The following is a 20,447-nucleotide window of genomic DNA, read 5'->3' on the forward strand; positions in this document are numbered from 1 at the left end:
GAGGCGTTTAATAGCTCGTTGAACTCGTATGGACGCCCAGATTACGAATAAAATAAGTGGGGGTAGCAGGAGCGGATGAGGAAAAGTCAAAAATGTTGTGTATAATGTATTTATATATATGTTGCTCAGTCCTACGAAGAAAAAAAATTGACAAATTTTTCAGTGTGAACGGACTTGCGTCACGGCCCTTCACTAACGTATAGTGCCATGATCAGCCATTTCAGGTAAGAATAGCGTAACTGTCTCAAGTCCCTGTCTAGCTGCAGTGATACTAATCCGTGACATTATATGTACAGAGAGTCCAGCCTCTGTAGTACCATACCATATCCTTCGATATGTTTCACTGTAACGGACGAGAACGACTTTAGTGGAAGTCTACCCAAAATTGGTAAACTTTTAACTATTTTCTATACTTTTTTCAGCCTCGCTCGTAAAGAACAATTATTACGTCTTGAAATACAAACATATTCTAATCATTCTAATGAAAATATGGCTTCGATCTAGACTCAAAAAAATGTAAGTTAGGCTGCTGGTATTTTCCCCGGAGCAAAAGCTATCTCTTAAACTGATTGAGCTTATATACGACACATATGTTAGGTACAGCTACATCCACATGTAAATGAATTTATGAATCCGATTTCACAATGTTTTCACAGAATTTGATAAGCAGGGGAAATAAAATATTCAGTAAGTGTCGACACTTCAAACGAGATAGTACTCGTTGCGAATATATTGAAAAATTTATTATATTAGAACCATGAAAGTTCTGGTGGCAATAATTCTGTTTGTTTCACTTTGTGGACTGATTTCATGCAGTGGGTATGTCTGACAAAAAGTTATTATGATTGTGAAAGAATTGCAGTAGAGATTAAAGTTAACTTCAGATGAGGTCTCTTTAGCTGTGTTACAGCAGGGCCTTTTATAAGAATTTTGCACTGTGTGAGACATCGGTTGAGGGGGCCCAATTTTTTCCGCTAAGGAACCCTATTTTTACTTCGAAGGGACCCCTTCACCCTAAGCATTTCAAGCATTAACACTTTTTAGTCGATGAATTGCAATTTTTCTAAATTGAGAAGCTTCAAATTATGTTTACAGTGATTGGATCTATTGTCAGCTATCACGTAAAATATATTTTGTATGTTCGCGGATAACGCTTATGTAACTCATTTAAAAATCTATGTGCTTGCACAATACCCTCTCTAGCAAACAAACTACATTTATTAAGGTGGTAAAAACGATTGAGAAGCTCTACCAATTGTTTACGATTCGTGAGTCTGTTCACTTTAAGCCTTATGAAGAAGCATAGTTTCTCAAACTTATTTTACACCCTAATTCGATTTTTTAAGAGAGTTTGTTTGCTAGAGAGAGTATTGGCTTGCAGTTGCAACTTCTCTGCGGCATTTTGAAATAGCTATTTTGCTAACAATTTAGTAAATGAGGTTGTTTTGCGCACTAGATATGAGTATGACGATACGAGCGAAGCGTTTTTATCTACTGTAAGTAATTTTCATGCAAAACCACATTAACACAAAATTCTACTACACATGATCGTAGTAGGATTCTGTCAAATGCGTGCGCAAATACTTATATATTGGTTATATGTTTAACCCTTTAAATTTAGTTAAATTTAATACACAAAGCCTTATGTAATATCTATGTTCACACACCACACATACACTACACATTCAATCTAGCACTCTACACAACATAAAGGCGTTCGAAGTAAATATGATTTTGTCTGAACCCGTGGCTTTGGCGCTAGAGCTCTCGACTCATAATCGGCATATCAGTTCAGTTCAGTCATCCGAGCAGTGCGGACGTGTGTTGTGTTGGTGTCCGTAAACAAAACGACTACTGTTCTTCTCATTTTGTCGAACATTCTGGATAGCAAAGTTTATTTTTCGATTGTTTGTCGATTGTTTATCGATCATGGCCCTACGTTAGTGAAGGGCCGTGACGCAAGTCCGTTCACACTGAAAAATTTGAGAAAAAATTTTTTCCGCAGGACTGAGGAACATATTACACGAACTTTTTGACTTTTCCCCCTTTGCTCCTACTACCCCCAAAGTATTTTATTCGTAATCTGGGCGTCCATACGAGTTCAACGAGCTATCACACGTCTCATAAGGTTAAAATTTGGCCGAGATATTAAATTTCAAAACTTGGAAATTTGCAGAAATTTGTATGAAGAAATTCATTTTCATACATTTTGAAATTGATGAATTTTACCAACCTTTATCACTCTGTCACTTTGTCACTCTGTTAACCGAAACTTTTGAATTTACCGGCGGATTTGGCTGAAATTTTCAGGGTATGTTAAGGACGTAATTCTAAGAAACTAATTTGAAGGAATTTTTATAAAAGCTTATAACTTCGGAGTTATGAGCGTGTTAAGCTATTGAGCTATGGAACCTATAACTCGGAAAATATGGCAGATAGAAAGTTCGTTTAAAAGACAAATTTATAGAGTTTCAGATTTCATTCGACACGTGTTTCATGGTTTTCCTAAAAAGTCGTCTATTTGGGAACTATGAGCGTTTTAAGTGCGAGCTATGTCAGCCATAACTCGGAAAATACTGCGGATAGAAAGTTCGTGTAAAAGACAAAGTTATAGAGTTTTAGATTCTAGTCGATACGTGTTTCATGGTTTTCCTAAAAAGTCTTCTATTTGGGAGCTATGAGCGTTTTAAGTGCGAACTATGTCATCTATAACTCGGAAAATACGGCAGGTGGAAACTTCGTGTAAAAGACAAAGTTATAGAGTTTTAGATTCTAGTCGATGCGTGTTTCATGGTTTCCCTAAAAAGTCGTTTATTTTGGAGATATGGGCGTTTTAAGTGCGAGCTATGTCAGCCATAACTCGGAAAATACTGCAGATAGAAAGTTCGTTTAAAAGACAAATTGATAGAGTTTTACATTCTAGTCGACACGTGTTTCATGGTTTTCTTAAAAAGTCGCTTATTTGGGAGCTATGAGCGTTTTAGGTGCCTCAAATTTTCGATATTCGTGAATTTTTCGATTTTAGACTTTTCGATTTTCATCAAATTTTTGAATTCCGTAAAATTTTCGATTTTCGTCAAATGAAAGCTGGAAGGTTGAGATCAAAGAGAAAGTTATACAGTTTTCTAAGAAGAATATTTTCGTTCAAACTGCATAGTATAATTGTCTATTATCTTCGACCCAATTCTAAAAAATCACAACTTACAAAGGAGCTGATATCGCCCAAAACCACTTGCAGTGGAGGTGTGACGCAAGTCCTGTTATCCACTTACAAAAGAACTGATATCGGTGTAGGTGACGCTTACAGATTCTACACGCAAAAAGATATACGTCACAAATGGCAGCTGATGAGCAAAGTACGCGAAAGTTTTATCAACAAAAATCTTACCAGAAAAATTTTAGGAAGAAAATTATAATAAAAAAGTTTGCGTCACAAGTGGCAGATGTTGAGGAAGGAAAATTTTTATAATTGTGAAATATATTCCTTTAATGAATGGAATTCAAACGGAAGAAAGCCGAATCATCTGCCACTTTTTGACGCAAACTTTTTTGATTATGGATCCAATTTGGTGCTGTGGAACGATGCATGTTTGATACGAGAATTTTCATCGTCAATTACCGTCGTCGTCAATTATTCACGAATAAATCTTCATCATTCGATTCGTCTTTGTTCGACGGCAAGCACCATTACTGTTTTGAATCGAAAATCGTCTGATGACATCGACAAATGCTGATCAAGCATCGTAAAAACGGTTAATCTCGCTGTGGGCAACTTGGACGGACGGAATAAGAGGTTAATATTGCACTGACGCCAATCATCTCTCAGGGTGTACACCTCAAATACAGCATCTGATCGGGTCACAAATGGAGTCAATTCTACAGCCGATCAATGTTGTTCACTTCTACCTCAGACTCAAATGCAACCAGCATTCTCGGATGTCTTTTTCGATTGTGGATCTCTACAACCTACGCCACTTATAGTTTAATTCAAATCGTCAACTGGCCTTACTATTATTTTCATCGATACCAGTGCGGATTAGGCTGTATTGGTTCTGCACCACTAAAACCAAGATCGACGTCCTTGACCTACGATTGTTTTCGTTTTCTTTTCACCGTAATGACTGAACTGTTCTCATTTGGTTTATATAACGACTTTTCTTCTGCGCAAATAATATGTAATTTAAAAGGCCGAAAGGCCTTTCTCATATTATGACATGAAATAAACTAACTAACTAACTAACTAACATATAAACTAACTAAATATAAATATTTGCGCACGGAAATTTTCGTGGGTAAATCTACTGATAGATTTACTGCTAGACTGCTAGACAACTAGATTGATGCTGAATATTATGAATATTTTCAACCCACAGTAGATAAACGAATAAAATAGAAATTTTTGCAGATCTTGCTTTAAACCAATTCCAATTTTCTCTGCTCTGCTTTCAATTAGTAAACATTTAGACTTAGTTACACCACACTGACACCATATACCTCACCGTTTACACTGTAAACACTTTCTATTGTTGAAAATCAAATGAAGGTCTAAGCTTTTCGAAATAAAGTAAAAATATCTATTAAGGCAATTGACAGAGAGTTGGCGGAATCGGTTTTCTTCCATTTCAACGTATTATCTGAAACATTTTGACAAAAAAAACAGCCAAACTCAGTTTTATTGTGGAAACCATTTCTAATAATTACTTTTAATGAGTTTTCACATTTAAATTCAATGCTTTAAGAGTAATCAGAGCTGTGCTATTTGAACCGTGAGTTGTATTGTTTTCTGTTCTCAATGAACCGTAAGTTAATGCGTGCACGGCAGAGTAAAAGTAACCCAGGCAGGAGCGCTTGTTTGACTAGGGACCTGAATAATCTAGTAGCCCTATGTTTTTTGCGAATTAAATTTTTCAACTTATGTCAGTGTTCATTTGAGTTCATTTTCATACAGTGTATTAGGTCCCTGATTTGAAGTTTCAATAATGAACCACTCCTGCCAGGTTTACTTTTACTCTGCCGTGATGCGTGTAATGCCAATAAGAAACGCCATGCTCAACAAGTTGTGGTATTATTTTCTTAATTTATAAATTTTTACAAGCACAACTTACGATCAGCTTTTCGGGTTCGCAACTCTCGGTCAGTTACGTTAAACACTAAAGTGATTAAAGTTGTAACATTTTCCAGAAATTACATCCACCATTAATTTTTCGTAGAATGCCAAAACTGCCGAAAGGGCCGATGCTAATCGCACGCGCAAAACCTCTGGGGAAGGTTCTATTAGGCCATTTATTATACGATTTATTAAATTGTGCAAAAGACGAATCAAACTACTATTCAATCATGAAACATCTCTCTGAGTACACTTTGTTACATATCCAATAATAACTAGTATCTGTATTTAGCTCCCTTGTAAGTTTCTGGGCTCATTTGGAGTTTCGAAATCCAAAATCAATTACAGCCCATTTTTTACTTTGAAGACATTTTACAGTAATTGGTGCAAAATCGGTGAATCAAAATGGAAAATACAGCGTCGCAATTACTTCTCGGCACTTGAATGATTCGGACCCTCCGATGTTAGAGGTAGCCATTCACAGCAAAGCTGAAAGGATGACGCAAAATATTACGTTAACAAATGGTAAAAGTCAGAGTCTGGAGTTCGATGTGAGTAGTCAATTTTTTTTGGCATACCAAACTCTTTACTAAATATTTGTTTATCATTCAGATGAACGGTTCTATAGCCGACGATTATGTGAATTTGACAATAAATTGCGTAAGAGGACTGAATTACAATGCCATTGCGACGTTGAATTTGAACACTAAAAGTGTGTCAATCTTTGTGCAAACAAATAAACCCATTTACAAACCGTCGGATGTAGTTAGCTTTCGAGTGCTTGTCTTAGATGAAAACTTGCAGCTTCTGAACGCTAGCAATGTACGAATATTCGTAATTGACGCTGCACAAAACAGGGTACAAGCGTTCACAAATCCGGTTTTCAGAAAAGGTGTTTTCGGAGCAAAATTTAGTCTGTCGGATTCAGCGATTTTAGGTAACTGGCACATTGAAACGCTTCTTGCCAATAATGTTACAAAGAGGTATGCGTTTGAGGTTGCGGAATACACACTACCCTCTTTTGAGATCATTCTGGATGTAAAGCCTCATGTTACTTTTGCTGAAAAGCAAATAACAGCATTCTTAGTGGCGAAACATACGTTCACTGAAGCGGCCAATGGTAACGCTACGCTTATAGCTGAAGTGAAAAATAATAAAATAGTAAGGTCAAGAAATATTAGCGGTAACACGGCTTTTGTATTTCACATCGAAGATGATCTCGGATTAAACGAAGAAAATGCTGATCAAACCGTGAAGCTATTTGTTACCTTTACTGAAGAGGTAACCGGTAAATCACAAAACGCCACCGCCATCGTACAATTGCATACGGTGCCTTACAGACTACTAATAAAAACTAAATCTGAGGAATTCAAACCGGGCCTACCATTTACAATTGAAGCGATGGTGCAATTCCACGATAACAATGTGCTTCTCACTGATAACGAGAACTTAGTTACCGTTGACGTAGCATTGGTAGAGGAATTATTTTGTAACTATACAGAGACGTTCATCATAGGCAAACGACCAAGGGTTGTATTTAGAGAAACTTGTTTCGGAGGACTATCGACTCTGAGAAAATTTAATGCTTGCCTGATGAATGGCACTTCGAAAATTGAATTTACAGTTCCTAAGAATGTTGTTAATTTAAGTGTAAATGTATCGTATTTGCAAACTAAAATATCGAAAAACAAAATTCTAAGCGCACCATCGGAGCGAAACCATTTCATTGTGATCAAGTCAAAAACACAGACGTAAGGATTTTATTTGTGAAAAAGTAACAGTTGGAAAAGACTTTTACAAATTTTACATTTATTTCAGGCCGAAGCTGAACGAAAACGTGAGAATCAACATTCAATCGGTTAAGAATTTCACAGAATTTTCATATCACGTATTCACCACTCAAGGCCGTTTGATTACTTCAGACACCATTCAAGTAATGCCAACTCTAGACCATGATTTCGAATTTACACCTACCGACGACATCAAGAGTAAAATTAAGATCATTGTATTCTACATAACGGACTACGGTGAAATTGTATTAGATTCGTTGCTACTTGAGTTCAACGAGTTAAAGAACTTTGTGAGTAAGAATGTTTTCTCAATCTTTTGTTTTACGTTTCAGTAGAGAGGCGAAAGAAACAGAAAAAACCTTATTGATTGATTGCAAATTGTAGGGAACTGCTGCAGGTTTTAAGTGAAGATTTGGAGCAACTGTATCTAAAATAACTTAGAACGCTTCTCCGAATTTCTTTGATTACATCCAGTTTTTGAAAATTATTCCGTTTAAGAAGGTTCCCGGGTACGAAAAATTAGGTTTCGAGTGAGAACTGTCTGAAAGCTCTCACTGTTCATCGAAATAATTGAAGAGATTGGGTAGTTGGAACGTGTGATAACAAGATTACCCAAGGAATCAGTCATTTTTCGGTGCATTTGTATTTCATTATTAACTAAATTTCCCGCAACTCTTATTGAATTTGCCGCAGCTCGCTGTGAAATTAAGTAATTGTAGTTCCATCAAATACGTGTACTTTTCAGTACGTACAAGAGTGTGTACATACATACCAATAGTAACCACATTTATAGTAACCACTATTATACACCATTTTCCATTGAAATAAAGGTTGATGTTCAAATATCTGAAGAATCAGTGGAGCCAAATGATGAGATCCGCATAGACATAACATCGAGTCCAAATTCATATGTTGGACTTCTGGCTTCTGATCGAAGTCTATCAGTCTTAAATAAGAAAGTCAACGACATCAGTGCTAAAATAATTGACGAAAATAAGTCGGATGTTTTCTTTATCATTCATCCTGGTTAGTTCTTGCAATTTTGTTTTGAAAACCAAAAGGTTGAGCGAAATGTTTTTCAGGATCGGAAAGTTACATTCAATTTAGTGCATCGGATGACCGTAGTCAGACGTATAACAATGATTGGGACGAGGAACAAAAACCTGAAGATGATGAATTTCGTAAATCATTTCCAGAAACATGGTTTTTCGATATGGTTGATTTTGATGTTAAGTAAGTTAAAAATTCATTAGTGTAAGGTAGACTTAACTGATGGTATAGGTCGCCTAATCAAAAATATGTTTTATTTAGTCAATCAAAGGCAAGCATATCCTGGAGGGCCCCAGACACAATTACTAATTGGACGATAATTGCGTTTTCAATTAATCCCACTACAGGCTTAGCAGAAACCAGCAGACCAACCACGCTTAAAGTTTTTAAACCATTCTTTATCTCCATGGACTTACCACATTCGATTATACAAAACGAAATCGTTTCCATCCCGATATCAGTATTCAACTACATGGAAGACGACCAGGACGTACACATCACATTGTACAACGAAAATTCGGAATTTACATTTATTGAAGACGTGTTGCCAGTTGCCAGAAGTGATAAGCAGATGACAAAAACGTTATTTGTGAAGAGGAATAGTGGAGCTTTAACATTGTTCAAAATTCGTGCAAATCGAATTGGCTCAATAAAGATAAAGGCCTATGTAACCTCTCTATTATCACCTGGAGATGGGATAGAACGAAATTTGCTTGTTAAGCCCGAAGGAATTACACAGTACATAAACAAGGCAGTTTTAATTGATTTAAGGAACAGCAGCCAGTACACAACCAATTTAAATATCTTCATTCCTGATGAAGCAGTCATTGGTTCGATAAGGATAGACGCATCGATTATTATAGGCGATGACATATTGTGCCCTTTCGGAAATCTGAAAAACTTAATGTGAGTCAAAAATGCGTTTCATTGTTATAATTGTTATCATCACCAAACATCGTCAAGAGATTCCTTTCTAATAAAGTTTTATGTTTCAGAAAGCTACCTGTCGGCAGTAGCGAACAAAATATGGTACACTTCGTGCCAAACATAGTCATTTTAGACTACTTAAGTGCTGTAAATAAGTTGACAAAAGAAGTTAAAACTGTTGCCATCGAAAACTTAGGCGTCGCCTATCAGAAACAGTTGAACTACAAAAACGGTGACGGCTCATTTAATGTCTGGGGAAAAAGGAACGAGACAGGTGGCACCTGGCTAACGGCGTTTATTGTGAAATGTTTTTATCAAGCCAAAAGATATATTTTCGTTGAAGTAGACATCATTGCAAAGGGTTTGCTCTTTTTATCACAAAAACAATCAGAGGATGGAAGTTTTGAAGAAGTTGAACACTTAAGGGGCATCCAAAGAGCTTCATCAAATAGAATCGCTTTGACTGCCTATGTGCTAGTAACATTTTTGGAAAATACCGACAGCATGGAAAAGCACAACAGCATGATCATCAAAGCAATCTCTTTTTTAAGTCAAAACTTTAACAATATAACCGACAACTACTCCCTAGCAATCGCCACCTATGCTTTACAGCTAGCCCATTTAGCAGACGAGTCAATCAAAAACACTTTCCTAACAAAACTGGAAGAGGCAGCAGTCAGAGATGGTGAAACTATGCGTTGGAAAGCAAGTTCTTTGGACGTTGAAACAACAGCCTATGCACTACATGCTTTTGTGGCAGCTGGTCGTCTACAGGATTCAGAACGAATAATGAAATGGCTGGTGGCACAAAGGAACGAGAACGGAGGCTTCATCTCAACACAAGCCACTGTGGTCGCTTTGCAAGCATTGTCAAAAGTAGCTGTAAAAATCTACTCTTCCAATACTGATATGGATGTTACAATAAACTCAGTTCTTGAGTTTTCTGTGAATGAGAGGACAGCATTACCTCTTCAAAAGAAGAATCTGCCAACATCAGCAAGAAATTTTGAAATTACTGCAACGGGAAGGGGACTCGGTATTTTCCAAATTTCTTACCAGTACAATATGGTTAAATTCATTGACGATTACAAATTCAACATCAGTCCTCCTAACATCAGGAACACCGTAGACGAGAAAAAATTCTACCTCGAATTTTGCTTTAACTATAATCAGGACGAAACGAATTTAACGTCTAAAATGGCTGTCGTAGAAGTAAAGTTACCCACTGGCTGTACGTTCATGGAAAATTTCAAAAAAGAATTAGAATCAACTGAGAGCATTAAGGTTAGTGGAGGTTTTTGAATTACGGTTTCTTGTCGACTTCATTCCGGAATTATAATTTTGCAGCGTGTAGACTTCGTTGACACATCGGTAACCGTTTTCATAGATCCTCTGAGTGCAGATAATGTTTGTCCACGATTTCATTTTTCTAAAGGAAAATTTGTCGAATACGTGAAACATGGATCGATAAAAGTGTACGACCCTAACAACATCAGTAAGCTTTAATTAGATAGAAAAAATTTGAAGCTTTCGATTTATAAAAAAAAATCTTTGCAGATCATCAAGCAGTAAGGTTTTTTTAATCCTTAACATTTGGCTGATATGTACGCGGTCACATAGTACACTTGAGAACTATAAATGATTACAACAGATAACCGGAAATGATCACAAGAGGAGATATTGTTTTCCGACTATTTATAATAATTACCCTAATAAACATCCTTTATCACAAATCTCAACTGTTTGTTCTTAGTATTCATGTATTAGGGGCACACTTTCTAGTATCTAGTATCTTTAGTTTAGTTGCTCTGTATTTTCAGGGTTCCCACATAACACACATAACGATAAAATTATGACAGCATTGTAACTGTGGATGTGGAGCAATGGTTATTTGTGTACCTGTTTTGGACGATTGATTTTAGGCAATTTCGCGGATTGTAGGCCGAACGAAGTGAGCACTTCAAAGCACTTCAAGCAAGAGCACTAATCTTAATAGGGTACTTAAACTTGACAGCGTCTCATATAACTGTAAAACGCTATAAAAAACAATTTCATACAAAATAGAACTTTATTTGGCAGCTGTCGACTATGATCACTTTTGCTTGAAGTGCGTTGGACAAATGTTTTTATGGATACAATAATACAATAGATCATTGTCAATGTCATTTGAGATGTCAAATGAGCTGTTATTTTCACAAAGCTAACCACAATGTTACAAAAATTTGTATGTAGCTGTTATTGTTTGAGGTTAGCTTTGTGAAATTGACAACTCATTTGACACTATTTTGATAGAAGAAACCGTTATTTGACACTGATCTATACAAACAAAAATGCTAATTTTGCTTATTTAAGCTCTATTCTGCATACTTTTATTTAACAGTATTTTACATTATTTATAAATAAAATAATTCTGCCAAGTTCTTGGAAGGTGGAATCGTGCCAAGAATCGATGCAACATTTCCACGCTGTAATAACAAAAATTATATTCCGAGGGGAACCCGAGTTTAGTAGACCAGTGCAATGTCCTACTTTAACCTGTAGGTAACCCTTCTTTTATATCGATGTATTGTTCTGCAAAAAATTATTACAGAACAATATATGGTAAGTATTCAATTACCGGCTGCGCCATAATTGTGAGCAGTCTTTTTTGTCGCATTTAAAATAAATATTCAATGATTCATTTACCATCCTACTATCTTGTTCTGTAATGTCACCGTACCGACCACCTTTTAGTCACAATAATAAAAAACGATTAGCGATTGACCCATTCAAATAACGAACTGAGCGTAATCAGTAATAACAACTTTTTAAAGGAAAACAAAAGCAATCGATCACTCCACCATTTAAGTTTACCACGGCAGAGTAAAAGTAACCCAGGCAGGAGCGCTTGTTTGACTAGGGACCTGAATAATCTAGTAGCCCTATGTTTTTTGCGAATTAAATTTTTCAACTTATGTCAGTGTTCATTTGAGTTCATTTTCATACAGTGTATGTATTAGGTCCCTGATTTGAAGTTTCAATAATGAACCACTCCTGCCAGGTTTACTTTTACTCTGCCGTGAGTTTACTAATTTATTTATTTTCGAAAGCAACGGAATTCAAGAATAAAAACAATTCATTCACAAAAGAACTGGCACTGGGTTTGGTACACCAAATGAATGAAACGAACGGAACCACCACACGCATAAAGAAAAACAATGTCCCAGTCTCAACATATCAATGAATTCATTGTAAAAATGAAGTATAAATGAATGAAAACGAATTGTCACATTTTCTTGTTTGTGTGTGTGTGCTAGCAGTGTGTAGAAGAAATTTTTTCCAAAGAAAAAATTCTTGCTGATCCTAAGCAATCTTTAAAAATCATCGGTCATCCGTTAGTTAAATTGTGCAATTACGGATCGATTAAACCGACAGAACAATAACCAAACCAATAATAACCATGGAGAATTCGTATGGCATTGGCATAACGAATCGTTACGATTTGTTTTGCATGGACGATGATGCCAATGATATGGAATCGATATTATCGAAAAAAGCGAAACAACAGAAAAAAGCCGCGGCAGCTGCTGCAAAGGCCACTGCAAGCGTTAACGAGAAGGAGAATAAGGTAGCAGCTACAGTCATTAAGCCCCCACAGTCCGCAGCCCCTGTAAAGGGCACTCAACAACAAAATGGACAACCTCCAAAATCAACACGGCCAATTAAAGAAACCCAGAATATTCGCAGCAACTCTGATAAAGGACCACGTGAAGGTAACAGAGAATCGATTTTTTTACATAATTTTTTTTGTGTGGTTTGTTTTCAATTGTCTTACAAATCCGGTTTTCATTCGGGTGGAAAAGTATTGGAACAATTCAGTTCAAGGTTTTTATCGTTAGCGAAGTCGCAATATTCAGTGCTTGTGTGTGTGTCCGAAAAACGCGAATTCTTGTGAGCTGATTTTGGTTGTGTGTATTCTATAATGTACTACCAGTGTGCTCGTAAGATTCTATTGATATCAGAGACTCAGTTTCAAAGTATCTTGGAACGAGTAACAGATGTAATGACGGCAAAAAATTGTTACTCAATTCATTGTTGACCGGTGTCTATTTCACACCGTACCTGCATCCGCACCACAGTATTTCAAGTAGCATTTATCTCTCAATTGCGCATTTTTCGTAAATATTTGTTTAATGATAACATTTCGGACCCATGAACAAAATACAATGTTGGTAACTACGTACAGTATTCAATTAAGAGTTCACACGGGTTATTCAAAATATTTCTTTTTTTCGGTTTCAAGTTTCGATAAGAATTCAGAATACCCAGTCATTAATGCTGCAACGATTACCTGCGGCTTTTTGTCGAGGTTTTTGTGGTTCGCTGCTGTGTTACTGTATTATGAAGTTCCTTATCTCTGTAAAAAAAATTGTAAATTCATTGTACTGTGGCTCCTTCAAAATTTTTATGATATCACTGCACGCACGCACTGATTAAAATTGATTAGAGAAGACACTAAAATTTTGAATAATTTAATATCAATGAAAGGGTCGCAATCTAACCAAAGATTCTAGGATTTTCCTCTGGTTGATTAGTTCCACTTGTCATTTTCTTCCAACACTGTTCGAACCTCTAATACACTCGTCTGTCATGTTTCATTCATGCTTAAATTTAAATTTCACTCTAAATAGAAAAATCGAAGGACGGCAAGACATTTGATCGGAACACGGCACCAGCTAACAAACCTAATGGCGAAACTCGTGAGCAACGTTACAATCGACGTAACAGAGATGACACCAACAGAACACAATCGACACAACAGTACAATGGAAATGCGACGAACAACCAAGCTGGCAATAACAATAATCTATCGGAACAAAATAGCAATCACCGGAACGATGATCGACCTCCGCGACGTGTTGGCAATTATACTGGTGGCAACGAACGACGCGGTGGTGACGGACAACGACGAACATTTGAAGGCCGTGGAAAACGTGAATTTGACAGACAATCGGGATCGGAAAAGACTGGTGTTAAGGCAATTGACAAACGTGAAGGTGGCGGAGCACACAATTGGGGCACACACAAACAGGATATCGAAGACTTAAATAAAACGAATCCGGAATGGGATCCAGAGAAAGACACTAAAGAGGAAGGAACTGCTGCTGATGGAACTGCTACCAAGGACGAAACCGAAGCACAACAATCGCCCGCTGAAGAGGAAACCAAAGAAATTACATTGGACGAATGGAAGGCACAACGAGCTATTCGCGCCAAACCACAATTCAACATACGTAAAGCCGGTGAAGGAGAGGACACATCACAATGGAAAAAAATGATTGCCTTGCAAAATCGAAAGAAAAAGGTTAGTGAAATTCATGATTATTGTGATGAAGTAAGCAGAATGTTCATTGCTGCTTTTACACTGTAGGATGATGACAATAGCGATGATGAATTGGAATATGATCCGTCCATGTATCCGCAACGAGTAGGACGTCAAAAGCATGTTTTGGACATTGAGTTTCACTTCAACGATGGCAGACGTGGTGGTTTGAATCGTGGCCGTGGAGGTCGTCCACGTGTTGGTGCCGGTCCACCTGGTGCAACCGGAGAGCGAGCCGAGCGAAGAGGACCGAATCGCAATCGTAATGAGCGTAATGAACGTAATGAACGTAATGATAACGAGGGCAACGAGCGATCCGAAGGAGAGCGACCAGCTCGCCCACCACGTGGAGAAAGACGTGGACCGTATGGAGTGAGTTGATTTTGCATATTCTTTGTTCTATATTCTATTCTGATGTACCGCGGAATATTATTGACTCTAGTTCCGTTCGCATTTTCATTTTAATAATTTTCGATGTGGAATAAGAAGAAAAAGTAGTGGTGCGGCATAATGTTTAAATATATATACAAAATCAAAAACTGAATCAAAATCTCGACGAAAGTTACTGAATGAAAAGGTTACTAACAATTGGTACACAATCTGACTGATTATTTTAATTGAAATTTATGGCACAGTGCCAAAAACTCATCACACGTGTCGATATATCGTGATGCATTCAATACGCAATTTCATCTGTTATGTTAGCACATCAAAATCGTTTAATTCAACTCGCGAGGCAGAATAAATCATGTCAAGAATTCAGTTCATTTTATTGTTTGTGTCGACCAATTTCTTACTAATTCTTTGTCGAACTCAAGCGGCCAAGTTGATTGTAAAATTGGTGAAGCATTACCTGAACCTTCAACATACGTTAACAGCATCATTTTTACCTTTTCGAAAAGGAAGACAAAAAATATTTTAAGAGGATGTGAATGCTCAATGCCACCCTGTTACATTCTGTAAGTCTGGTCTCGCAGTTTGGTGACAATTTTGGTGTTAGAGGTCAAAGCCAATTTGATTATCGAATCAAGGTTATCAGAGATTGGCATAACTCCTTGGATAGGATAGAAATTGTGATGACAATGTCACGCAAGTTATGCGTGGAATTATTTGCTTGAACCGGTAATCCCATTGAAACATAAATTTTCCTATAATTTCACTGTGAGTCACTCACATATCGGTTGACTAAAGTCTTAAACCTGATCCATGTTCATTTTTGGAAGTTCAATATCGGGGTAGTAAGCAAAGTATTTTGTGTGTACTTTGCAAGCAGAAATTGGCTTTTCAACCTTGTTAGTAGAATTTTATTGGTTCTGTATCCGTAGCTCAAAATTGATTTTCATACTAACAATTCCGTCATTTAACTTCGCTTAAATTCCTCAATATAAAATTCTCTTTCGAATCATTTAAAAATGAATTTCGTATTATTTACAGGGCGACGATAGACGTGGTGGTGGTCATGGACAAAATGCACCGAAAGTTGATGACGAGCACGATTTCCCATCTTTGAACTAAATTATACCCGCAAACAAAATACCACTCAAATTTACTTGATCGCTTACCATCTATACACTGCATCAACAACATCAAATTGCAACATCTAAAATAGAGACTGAGATAAATGCGGAGGGGGCTTATGCGACAGTAACAAAAATTACAAGAAAATGACCGACATTAAAAATTTAAGTTTGAAACAATCTTCCTCATAAGACTCAGTGTTGTCAGGATGAAAAAAAAAATTAATTCAAAAAGTGAAAGTTGTGCAAAGAATTGGATTTTGAGGGGTAGACAGAAAAAGGGAACCGGAAAGATGATGAAACATTTTTTTTGTTTTAAATATATAAAGTGGATGTCATGTGGATGTCGGAACTAGCTTTGGATGTCCATTCTATCTGGAATGGAAGGATTATTTTGACTGCGTCGTTGACTGTGATTCTTCCACTCGTTCTGTAAGTAACACAACAACAGACCAAAACTTTGTTCAATATTTTAATAAGCAGCCAGTTCATTGTAAGTTTTGCTTTTGTAGAAAATATTTAGTGGAATTTTTTCTGTTTTATTAAATTAAAGTTTTAATAAAAGGCAAACTCATTCTTATAATTATGAACCGATAGGCGATTACTTTATGGCTTGAAACGACAAATTGCAAACCCAGAGCAAATTGCTAAGACAACTCAGTATTGTTATTACGTTTAAAAGGAAGATCCTCATCCGACACTTTAAATATTATCCAGCGATCAGTCTATACGTAAAACGAATGCACTTGTGACATCAAATGATGGAATCATGATGTAAAAAGCTTCATAAAAATCTTTTGTATTGATGCAATTGAAAATAGAAGCTAAAGTTTGGCATAATGAATTCAGTGGGAGACACTTCTGACTTCTGTGAAACATTTGACCAATTTTCTCAAAATTTCAACCAAACTAAATTTTTTGGAAAATTCTAGTATTAACGAAATGAATTGAAGGATTTCAATAAGAAAATCGGACTCAAAATTGCGAGACCACAAAGACTGCAACAAGCTCTATTGAATTTTAAGTAATTCTGTCAATGTCAAGAGGACAAAAAGTGCGTTCGATTTTATCAAATTCGATGAATCCAACAACCTCAAAAATACAATTAAAAATTCTCATCAACTTTCCGGTCAGCTCATAACATTATTAATTTTTTTTTTAATTTAATCTCATTGCATTGTCTTAGTCACTGGAATATCGCAATTTAAACTGTGAAATGCTTAAGATTCAGCTCAGTTTTGGCGGATAAGATTCTTATTGAAGCATATACATCCAGAGACTTAGACGACGAGGTAGATTTTTCTGATCATTTTGTTTGGTTCATTTAATCTAACAGTTTGTTGTTATTGACGGTTTTCATTTCGATGACAATTTAATTTCTGAGTCATTAGTCCATAGTCAAATTACTCATCAACGCTGTTGTGGTATATAATGTAAAACCAAACAAGAAGATAATAATTACGTAATATCCCACAATTATGAGCTGTAACGCATCATTTACATACTAAAAAAAAATAATTTTATTCTTTGCCAGTGCCAATTTGTTTTGTAATTTTTTTTCTCTGATATCAATCAACTTATGTGTAAATATATTAAAAGTAAAAAAACAAAAAAAAATATTTGAATTTGAAGGAGTGTATCAAAACAAAAAAGAAAGAAGAAGAAAAAGAAAATTCAAGAAGAAGGAAAAATGTCATTTTCATCGCGTTAATTAAATTCAATTAGTAATTAAAAAAAAAAAAACATTTAACTAATTAAATAAAATGGGGAAAATGTCGTGGGGTGTGAAAATAGCAACACATCAACGAGAGACAACGGATAAAAACATTTAGAAAATGGAAGAATGGATGGAAAGAGAACAACAAATTCTAATATTATGAAAGTTATGTACTAATTTAGTGAAAAAATCATCATCAAGTCATCGTAAAGAAAATTATTGTGGCGAAGATGTAATGAAAAAAATTTTTTTTTGTTGTTTTGGAATGAACTGTTGTGCTTTTCGTTTTTCTATAATTTCATTTTATGTTTGTTTTGTGAATTCGTAATTTTGTTCTATAATAATTTGAAGATGCGCGTGTCTTACTTAATCGATTCCGTTATCATCAAACGTCTTAGTTTTTGTGCATCAGAAAATATTTACAGAAACAAAAAATCAAATGACATAAATGTTATATTACTAATACTATAGCCATTTTTTCAACTTTACAATGAATAAGTTAATTATAACGATTTCGAATCCATCTACTTGGCACCCAAGGTATTTTATTTTTCTTCTTTTGTTTCAAATAAATTGATAGTTCGAAATCAAACAAAAAAGAAATATTTCTAATTATGACTTATGTTCCAAGAAGAAGACGATTCGTTTTGTGTTTTTTTAGCCTAACTTTTTTTTTGTAGCCTAATGCTGAGTATAATGCGCTAACATTGTGATCACATGTGAACAAACGTTTTATTTTGTCAATTTTTTTTTTTTAATAAAATATTTGCTCAGACTAAAAGAACATTGTGGACTATGTTTAGGGGGGGATAAGCATTTCAAATCGATGAGTTTTCTTATTCACAACACATTTTAACACACATGGTTCTGTATTCGCGACACCATATGCATTTGGGAAAACAACACACTGTGAGAGAGAGGGCCATATTGTCATATTGTAATCTCTATTTTTCATCATTATCAACCATTCAACATCACGATCAAATTGAAACAAAAAATGAGTACGAAAAAAGTGAGAGTAAACCCACTTATGAGTATTTATCTAAATGAGGTGGGGGAAGGGCTGAATATGGGGACACAAAAAGGGAATCAATTAATAAGAACCGTTAACAGAAGAAATGGATAAAAGGAAAAACAATGAAGCAATATTAAGGTTCAATGATACAGACGTATTGAAGGGGAATAAAGTTATCCAGTCTAGACTTTCAGGTAGTAAGTTTGTAAAAATGTACTAGGAATTTTCTTGCAAATAAACAAAAATACGAAAAAAGGTAATTGTGACTACCAGTTTTGTGACTAAATATCAATCTGTTAAAATGAATAAAAAATCTGTTTCTTTGGTGTTTTAGTCGTTTTAGACATTTTAGTACATGAACGGCTGGGATTTGCTTTAAATGCCTATACATTTATAAACGCAAACTGTTATGTAGAAGAAGAAAAAATTGTCTTAAGTGTTCAACCTTTTAGAAACGGCTTGTCACTAGTCATCTGTTATTGACAACAGCGGTGATAATAAGCGATAAACTTTGTCTTCTGTCTATTGTTTGCAAATCGTTTATTATTGAAGCTTGCAAGGTTTTGCAATAAGATTGTTTAAACAACAGAAGTAACAGATTATGCCGTGACACACTTGCCGTTTGTAGAAGGTTTTTAATAAATAAATTATACTTGATGTCTTCCCGTTTATATCATTATCAATACCAGTTTCTGAACAGTTTCATAACTTGTTGACAATCCTAACAAGTTTTTGTTGTGGTTCTTTTTTTCGAAAGAAAACATCATGCGATTTCGTTATGATTTAAGCGGATCACGGTTAAAATTCCTACATTTTCGATATTTGGTTTGCCAATTTTGTAGTTGTATTTATTTTGGTGGTTGCACCCGCGGAATAGTTTCTATGTTGTTTTTTTTTGCAAAGAAAATGCCAAAATTGACGATGTTCTAATGTTGCTTTTTTGATTATCTTTTTTTATATAAAGCTTTGGCGTTTCATTTTATGTTTTATTTTATTTTGTTTTTCGTTTTTAAAATGTTTGTATATTTTTTATTTAATTAGGTTTCTTTTAAATATTAAAGTCATTGAAATTAAGTATAAAAAAGAAATTCATTTAAAAAATATAATCCAATTCAATAATAAATATCATTCATCATCATCATCAAATATTACATGAAACACTGAAATTTGTTTGTTTGTTTTTCTTATTGTTTTTTTTTTATAATAGAAAAAAAAAAGATATTTTCATAACACTCTCATATGTTACAATTTATCTCTCGAGAAAATAAATTTAAATATTCAAACAAATGAAAATGAAAGAAAGAAAAACCCTATTACTACAACGTAACACTTAAGAACATTGAAATCAATTTCAAAGTAGTTATGAGATTTATTAATTCATTTAAGGAAATAAATACAATATATTGATTGATACAACAACAACAACAAAACAAACAAAATGGAAAGAAAAGAAAATCAAAGCAATAGTGCTTTGGTATAAAAAACAAAAAGAAAAAAAACCTAATACGAAAATTATATAAATTTAATGACTTCGTTCAGTTTATACTAAATAAAAAATAAGAAAAAAATAAATAAACTTTTAAAAATTAAAACTATGTGGTTCAGTCAATCCGATCATTGTAACCGAGTTGTAGCTTAGCTGACATGAGTGTCTAAATTTTCACGTTTCGTATTGTATTTTCGTTGATGTCGTCCTATAAAAATTCTTCTTGAAAAATGTAATAACCACCGCCAATGTGTTAGCTTTCAATTAAAAATAGATTCGTTTGTGTAAGTTTGACCAGTTCTGAGAAAAGTCAACAGAAAGTCAAAAAAGTCTATTATTTGTTGGAGGCTAACACAGTTGTGTCAGTTATCGGCGTCTTATTTCTCATAACGAATTTTTGTAAAAAGATATCAGCGAAAATACTGTACTTTAAAAACACCCTAATTCTTACAAAACTCCAATGTTGAAATCACGAA

The 20,447-nt window shown here is 35.1% G+C and overlaps 2 protein-coding genes across 2 annotated transcripts; both read left to right on the plus strand.

The window, feature by feature from the left end:
- The first annotated feature begins 678 nt into the window (after nt 1-678).
- LOC119079904 (alpha-2-macroglobulin-like) lies at nt 679-10,600 on the plus strand. The gene is made up of 10 exons (XM_037187993.1): nt 679-819; nt 5,475-5,658; nt 5,720-6,858; nt 6,926-7,187; nt 7,728-7,923; nt 7,980-8,130; nt 8,209-8,853; nt 8,943-10,158; nt 10,222-10,369; nt 10,432-10,600. The coding sequence occupies exons 1-10, from the start codon at nt 758-760 to the stop codon at nt 10,455-10,457; spliced, it is 4,029 nt and encodes a 1,342-aa protein (XP_037043888.1). The 5' UTR covers nt 679-757; the 3' UTR covers nt 10,458-10,600.
- Nucleotides 10,601-12,142: 1,542 nt separating this feature from the next.
- Nucleotides 12,143-18,468, plus strand: LOC119079908 (plasminogen activator inhibitor 1 RNA-binding protein-like). Its single transcript, XM_037187999.1, has 4 exons — nt 12,143-12,626; nt 13,545-14,218; nt 14,285-14,608; nt 15,671-18,468. The coding sequence occupies exons 1-4, from the start codon at nt 12,314-12,316 to the stop codon at nt 15,749-15,751; spliced, it is 1,392 nt and encodes a 463-aa protein (XP_037043894.1). The 5' UTR covers nt 12,143-12,313; the 3' UTR covers nt 15,752-18,468.
- Nucleotides 18,469-20,447: the final 1,979 nt, after the last annotated feature.

The sequence above is a fragment of the Bradysia coprophila genome, unplaced genomic scaffold (assembly GCF_014529535.1).
Source record: "Bradysia coprophila strain Holo2 unplaced genomic scaffold, BU_Bcop_v1 contig_350, whole genome shotgun sequence".
NCBI classification, from domain to species: Eukaryota; Metazoa; Arthropoda; class Insecta; order Diptera; family Sciaridae; genus Bradysia; species Bradysia coprophila.